This window comes from Hipposideros armiger, unplaced genomic scaffold (genome assembly GCF_001890085.2).
Source record: "Hipposideros armiger isolate ML-2016 unplaced genomic scaffold, ASM189008v1 scaffold_55, whole genome shotgun sequence".
NCBI lineage: Eukaryota > Metazoa > Chordata > Mammalia > Chiroptera > Hipposideridae > Hipposideros > Hipposideros armiger.
In genome coordinates this window covers 3,885,006-3,892,932 of record NW_017731405.1, presented here as the reverse complement: position 1 = coordinate 3,892,932, position 7,927 = coordinate 3,885,006, and the positions used below count along the sequence as shown (strand labels likewise).

The window sequence follows — 7,927 nt, the reverse complement described above, 5'->3', positions numbered from 1 at the left end:
CAACTTGGGCCAGTGAAGCAACGTCCTCCACAACTAGACTGAAGAACAAAAGGACAGCAACTTGTCTGTTCCCCTTCCCCCAATTCCCCAATTAAAAAAAACAAAAAAACCAAACAAACAAAAAAGGCAAAACAAATAAATAAATAAATAAAAGGTAAAAGGTCAGTAAATGTGGACTCACCACTGTGACCGGATGATGTTTTTCCACAACAACTGAGCTCATGGGAGGAGAAACTCCCATTATAGCTAAACTGCTACTAATTCTGTTTTTTGAAGCAAAATCGCATCTCCCTGTGATCCGGGCTGTGATTGTTCTTCCAGCTTTCTGTTGTGCAGATGTCACAACTCTGGGCACATACTGAAAAAAGCAAGAAATATCCAGTTGATAGAAAACCCATGGCAAAATTTATAGTACTTTTGGTTCTATAACTTATGAATACAAAAGCACTTAAAATAATTGTATATTCAACCAACTTTAACATGGAAAAATTAAAAACTTAAAACCAAACACCCCAAAACATTCCTTTAACCTTGGTATACCATCTATTTTATAGGACTTCATGAACTTTTTAAAAACTTTGTATTTGGAAGTAATTATAGAATCATAGGAAGTTACAAAGACAGAGGTCCTGTGTATTCTTTGCCCAGTTTCTGGAAATGATTACATTTTACATGATTATAGTATAATTATATCAAAACCAGGAAACTGACATTGGTATGATGCCTGGCTGTAGATCTATGTCACTTTATCACTTGTGTGCATTCTTATAACTATCATGACAATCAAGATATAGAGCTCTTCCACCACCATCAAGATTTCCCTTATGCTTTGGTCCTGCCTATCTCCTTGACCCACCATCCCTAACCCTGGCAATCATTCATCTGTTTTATGAACTCTTTTGATCTTTATATGCATAATTAATATTATCATTACACATATGCTTTTGTGTTCTGCCTTTTTTCTTATTGCTTTGTTAATAATGTACTTTTTTCCATGAATAGAGAGACCTGCTATCATTTCTGAGTTTTTATACCAACACACTATAGTTTATCTAATTGTCTCAGTTCCTTTCCTATTATAGATAGCAATTTTTGTAAAAAACAATTCCCCTTTTCTTTTGAGTAATTTCTGAAGAGTATGTTGCAAAAAATGGGATGATCAGATCAAAGGGTAATGGCAGCTATTACAGCTTTTGTTGCTTATTACTTGACAATACTCCAGAAAAATTATATTTACATCAGGAGTAACATCCATGTACTCATTCTCTCCCCCTGCCCCTCCCCCACTGTCAACTAATTGTATTAGCTAGGCAAACAACAAAAGGAATAAGAAAAAAGGGAAATGACAGTAAAAAACCCCAATATTTGTATGTTAATATTTGACATGGAGGCAACACAGATTATTGGTTCAGAGTACAGGGCTCTGAAGCCAAATTGTTGAAGTCTGAATTCTAATTCTGTTACTTACTAATTGTGTCCACAGGCAAGTTACTGTCTGTAAGCCTCAATTTCCTCATTTATAAAATGGGAAAGCAGCACCAACTGCCTAATGATACTCTTTCATTTTCCATTTAGAGGAAAAAGGAAAGTTAGATGGGAAACTTTACCACGTAGCTTAAAAATCCCACTAAAATTCCTTAATTATTCCAAATGGAGTTAGAAAAAGTAAAGTGCCATCTGTTGTTCAGCCTTGTGAATCGCAATATACCAGGGTGCCAAAAAAATGTATACACGTGACTTGTATTATATACATAGTTAGTATATATTGAGTATTGCAATTTTAATACAGTTTTTTCCTTTCCTAAAATGTGTATATATTTTTTTGGGCACCTTCTGTATTTGCTTGTATGATTACCTAATGTATTTTTTGAAAAATGTTTCTCGCCATGAAATTCTGATATTTTCTTTCACACCCTGAGGATGTGTGCAGAAAGGAAAGGATTTTACAGTTGGACGTATTATTTCACTAGAATGGTGACCCTCCTTTCTCCAGTTATTGGTTTCCTAAGTCTCTTTAGTTTGCCTTCTGCACATACCTCCCTTTAGCTACTGGAAATAGTGAGGAAGACTGGGCAAAGTTCCGCATGTTCACAGGAAGCCTCTGTGATTAAACTGGAAAGACAGGAAGGTGTGGATCACAATTCTCTCTTCTCCTCCTGATCCTAATGATAGCTTTACACTAGGTAAGTTATCCAACTAACGTATTTGTTCCTACTTTTGTGAAGTGGTTCTTTTTAAAAACAAGATGACATGTTCAGGCGAATCTGAGTACTGTAATTATAACAAGGAAGGAAGGAACCCAGCATTACACTTACTGATTGGCTTATTTGTGATTCTCCTTTCTTCCTAGCCCTCATGGCTGTACTTGCAGAAATGAAACTGAATGTGTATCTGTTTCTGAAGGAGTAGCAGGTAGTTGGAGGGGTGGGGGAAGAAGGACTGTCTACATACTACTGTGTTTTTCAGGTTTCCAAGACTTCAAAATTATCTCGGGTTATCAATTGTTTTAAAAAGTTAGTAACAAAAAGGGTGGGAAGCAAACTCATTCATTCGGTTCTTCTTATGCATTTTCAGATTTATATTACTGCGGATGTACAAACGGTGCAGTTGTATTTTAAGGAGGGAATTCTGAAAAATCTAGCTCTTGTGTGTTATCTGAATATGCAACATGAATGACAAACTAGGGATTTAAATAAACACTGTTTATTTTAATGAGATCATCTGTGTAGGATCACACTTCAAAATGTGTAATCATGAAAAATAAACACAGCTGAACATACTTCAAAGTTGAATTTTAGTGTCTTTTTTCTAAGTCAAAACTCCCTCACACATTCACATTTCTCTTAACAGCTATATTTTTTAACTTCTTTGAATCAAGAGCAAACATGATAAATAGCAGATCTCAACACTTTCCTCCAGAGCTGGTAGTTCTCAAAAGGCAGAAATTCAAGTCAGCTGGAATACTAAAGATAATGGCACTTTCTGATGGCCTGCCAGGGGAGCTGGAAGACCTAAAACCCATTCTGTCACCATCTTTCTTCTTATGTAAGTGGTTAAGGTGGTAAGAAGAGGGAGACAAACAAATCAGAATAATCTCAGGACCTTTATAGAACTACACATGGCTTTGTGCAAAGCTAAAGGTGGGAAGGAGGGTATAGTGTTTTGCTCTGTTTTTTATTAAAGACAGAGGTGAGTCTGATTAAGTGTTTGGCTTATATCCCTACACAGTTCTCTCTTGAGAAACACTGAAGAATACAGGTTTACCAACAGGAGGCCGAGGAGTCAGAACCATGATGTACTTTGTAGGTAACTCTTACTGTATTAATAGCTCGATGAATTTCACTTCAGGGTAAATTCTCACACAATTACTCCATCCCCATTCAATATTCTCTCCGTCTATGCACTTCTCTAATGGTGACTCTAGGAAAACTATTCCTATCTTCATTCCAATTATGAATTAAAAATTAAAACCTAATCAAATCAAGATGGAGTGACTACAGAGTAGTGTTAATGATATGTGTGCATCCGGGAAGAGGGAAGGCTGTAGTTGAGTAGAAAATATATAAAAAAGCCATGACCTCCTAAGCCCTTGAAAATACCCACCAGTTTCCTTCAAAATTAAAAACAAAAACAATAAAACAAGACCTCTAAATTAAATCTATTTTTCCTGACTAGTTCTTGAGAAATGAAAAAGTTCTTTATTTTTGTTCAATTATCACTACTGTAATAGAACTTTTAGTAGAACCTAACAAATTAATGTTCAGGCACTTTGTGTATTAAAATTTTTCTGTGACTTGGCCTACCCTATAGGCTTTTTCTCCATATGAAAATATGTTCAATATATTCAAAATATTCAATATACAAACAAATTGGGAACCTCTTTGTGGCGCGGGCACCTGCATGAACGGCACTAACCATTTCTTCTGGGGCAGCAGTAGCTCCAGCACCAAGAGGAGCAGAAACAGGAAGGTGAACAGAAGTGGAAGCAGCGCCTGCAGAAGTGACGGAAGCCGCAGAGGGAAAGGCGACGGCGCTGGTCACTCCCACAGCTGCTCCTGGTGGGGACGGCGCTGGTGCAACCGCTGAGGGCCCGCAAGCAGCCGAAGGATCCAGACGAGCAGAATGTTCCTTTCCTTGAACTCCAGAACCATACTCGTCCTTATTATTTGTGAAGTCTGTCCCTATAAATCACAAATTAATTTCAGTAATATTCTTCCAATTTGATTACTTTTATCCCAACAATGAAAACACATAATAGCTACAATTTGGTCTTACCAGAAATGTAGAAATTTTTCATATATGGATACTATGTCCAGTTAATGTTTGTCAGTTTTAACTGCTTAATGTCAGCATTAACCACTAAAGATTTAAGACTGCTTCCTTCAACATATGAAAGCTAATAAATGATTTGCCCTTACGGAAAAGGTAACAATTATGTACTCACCTGGACCTCAGCTGAGTAAAGTGTATTGCCATCACAGCCATTACAATAATATGGTCACAATGAGCATAAGGATTTGTGTCTTTTTGCATTATTTCATACAACTATCCTGATAAATGGTATTTAGATCTTTAGAATAATTTTGTGATACCACCATACCCCTCTCATTTCTATTCATGGTTCCCATCCTAACAATGTATTTTGATTTTTTCAGCAAAATAATAATTATTCAGTAAGTAAAATCTGACATTATAAAAGAAGTGAGCTCTTTCAGGTAGATTATACAAGTCATGAATTAAGAGCATATGCATATTTGCACACTTAACTTATTTTAGTGACACACATATAGTAACCCTCTCTCAAAACTGAACCTTAACCCTTAGATCAAAGGAGTGAGTAACATCAGCTTCCAGAAGCTAGGACAAAGGGTCCTACTTTAAATTTTTTCCTCCCAGTATTAGAATTTGGTTAAAATTTCCACTTAAGACTATATCCACGTGGTACCAATACTGGGTGAAAGTTTTACAATTCACTCACTGGGATGTTTCAGAATATGTCCAAGTATGTAACCCTATGTTTAAAAGGTTTTCTATATTGTCCTCTTTCCATCTAGAAATTTGGGCTTCTGTGTTCTGTGTAAGTCCTTTTCTTAGACCATCTTTATATAAAATAGAGTAATAGTTACTTCATTAACAAAGTTCAATGAGGACTATAATGTATAAGTTCTTTGAAATAATTTGATGAAGGACTAATTCAATATAAAATACTGCTTTTGCTTTGAAATCCACACACACACACTGAGATGTAACATGTTTTTGATAGAAAGTAATTCTGTCTCTTTTTAGGTGGTTGGTAGACTTCGTATCAGATGTGGGACCAGTACACAGGTCAGATCTGGCCTTGGGACTCCGTGGAAGAGAGGAAGGTGACCAACTCTCACTAATGTGGACTGTTGTATGCAGTTCCTGTTCATCGGATAACTGTAAGCTTTAATAATTATTCTTGCTTTAACTGTGGTAAATTTTTTCAGTTGTGAAGTATTTTTCTACTGTTCCTAAAATTGCTGTTCCTAAAATTTTTATTGGCAGGTATCATTTTAAAGGCCATTTTTATTGTCACATTTTGCCTCCTTCATAGAAACTTCTAATTTATAACATGTAAGCTTTAGGATATTGCACAACATGAGATGTACTGCAGATGCTAGACAGCAGAGAATCAGGACAAATAAAAACATCAAGTATTTGTTTTGCGCTAACAAGACAGGGACATCAGGAACATCACATTATTAAAAATTGGATTATAAAAAGCCACTGTTTTAAGGGAAGAAAGGGAGCCAGATGTAATTTTTTTTCTTGTGAGAATTGAAAAAAAAAGTTTAAATAGCTGTTATTAAAATGTTACAAAACCTAAACATCATACTTCCAATCCCGCTTAGATGACATTGAACTTGTGCCTTTGGTAGCTCCACCAACACTACTGCTTAGTGTGTGTCTTATTCTTCCTGACATTTTTGTCCCTCACTGTTATGATAAACAAAGCACAAGGCCACTCAAACAGTTGGGTTCCCAGAACTTGGCCTTAGCTGCAGATGATGGTAGATATAAAAGCAACAGGAACAAAACAAATCATGTTGGGTAGTTATCAGAATACATTTTCTTCAAATCCTCTTATGGACATGTGCATGTAGGAGTCATAGCTGTATTTGAATTTAAAATTTAAGATGGTCAATTTATTAAGGTGGCAAAATACTCTGTCCTAAGGCAATTCATACCCTTCTTCAGTAGGTTATGAAAAACAGGCTTCTTGTAATTAAATGTAAGAAGTTCTAATAATAATTTGGCACCTTACTTGTAGAGCCCAATATCTCTTCTAATTAGATAATTAAATTCTATATAGCTTGCTAATGATTAGAACTGAAAGCAGACTAGTCTATCATTGGAGGTGGTGAGTTTGTTTTCAGTGTTGATACTCAATTAAAAGATCATTTATTGGAGAAATCAAGCATACGTTGGGGTATCAGCAAGATAAACTATTTAGCCTTGAGATTCTATGGTTCTAACTTACATATGGGCCACACACCTCAACTGTTACATAGACAAAACAACTTGCCTTAACTCTCTACCTTCCACAATGTGCACAATTTAAATAATATATGTTTGTTGATGCTTTAAAATGTGGGCACAATGAGCACAGAGAAGTTATTCACTGGAATGAAATCACATTAATGATGTTACAAAATGAAACTCTCATTGATAAATTAACTGTGAGTCTCAAACAGGATTTACTATGAAGGCATACTGCAAAAATGTTCATGTATTGGCATGAAATATGGGAGGGTGACTTGAACTAAGACTACAGTAATTATATCGTGACCATAAAGTACTTTTTGTCTTTTAAAGTGTTTTCAGGTATATTTCACTGTATTCCAATAACCCCCTAATAAGCAGGTAAAGAAGGCTTATATTATCTTCTTTGTTCAGAGAAATAAACTAAAACCCCGTTAGGAAAATAGGGCTCATTGTAAATTGGTGGCAAAGGATTCTAGTCACGTGTTCTTCTAAGTCATGCTGATGAAACTCTGACACAACCACTCAGATCCCAGCCAATACATGGACTTTCTTGAACCAAAATTATGTTTTTTAACTTCTATAGACAGTCCTATATTTCTAATTGTTCAAAATGAGTTTTAGTTGAGGCTTCTCTTAAACTGGAAAACAAGCAAGTTTTAAAAATGGGAAACCATGACTAGATAAGAAATCTTTAACCAACAAAACAATCTAAGGAATTTGGCTACTTAGGAAAAAACAAAAATAGAAATTTTGCACTTAGAGGCATTTAATTATTAAAGAGCCTTAAAAATGTTATACATTCAAAACATTAATGTAATATTGAGCTTAAAGACATAAAAGTTGATAGTTTACTTGCATCAGATCTAAGATACCTCAAGTAACCATGAGGGAGTGAATTTTCATGACAGATTTAAAGCTGGATATGACACTATGAAATTAAAAATACAGTGCCTGGAGGAGACATACCTATTGCAGAAAACTAGTACTGTAGACCATAACAATCACTGAAATCTCAAATCCTTTTTGAAAGTAGACAGAGAATCTTAAGTAAAATACCAACCTGTATCATTTCTGTTTTGAAATATAGTCATAGCTTCAAGATTTAATGCACATACACCCCTCATGAAAGCTTTCTTCATGGAATCTTCAAAGTGCTCTTTTTCATGCTGCATTCTTTGGATCTCAGCTTTTGCATTTTCCAAAGCACCGGATAACTAATAAGGAGAATTTTAAAAAAGAAAAAGATTTGAAATACAAGGAAGGATATTGTTAAAAAAAAGTAACTGTGAAGTTATTTTTATGTAACATGCTAAGAACACTTTAGTGTACACCTCTTCAGCTATGTGTCTCAATTTATTTTAAAAGGTGCATCTCCATCAAGAAACCATTTTCATTCCTAACCATAAAGTTAAGGTTC

At 35.2% G+C, this 7,927-nt stretch overlaps 1 protein-coding gene across 1 annotated transcript in view; it reads right to left on the bottom strand.

Moving 5' to 3' along the window:
• POC5 (POC5 centriolar protein) overlaps window positions 1-7,927 on the bottom strand; it is a 29,889-nt gene that overhangs the window by 4,051 nt on the left and 17,911 nt on the right. Inside the window, 3 exon segments of the mRNA XM_019641004.1 lie at window positions 182-358; window positions 3,916-4,181; window positions 7,571-7,724. Coding sequence (XP_019496549.1) covers window positions 182-358; window positions 3,916-4,181; window positions 7,571-7,724 — 597 coding nt within the window.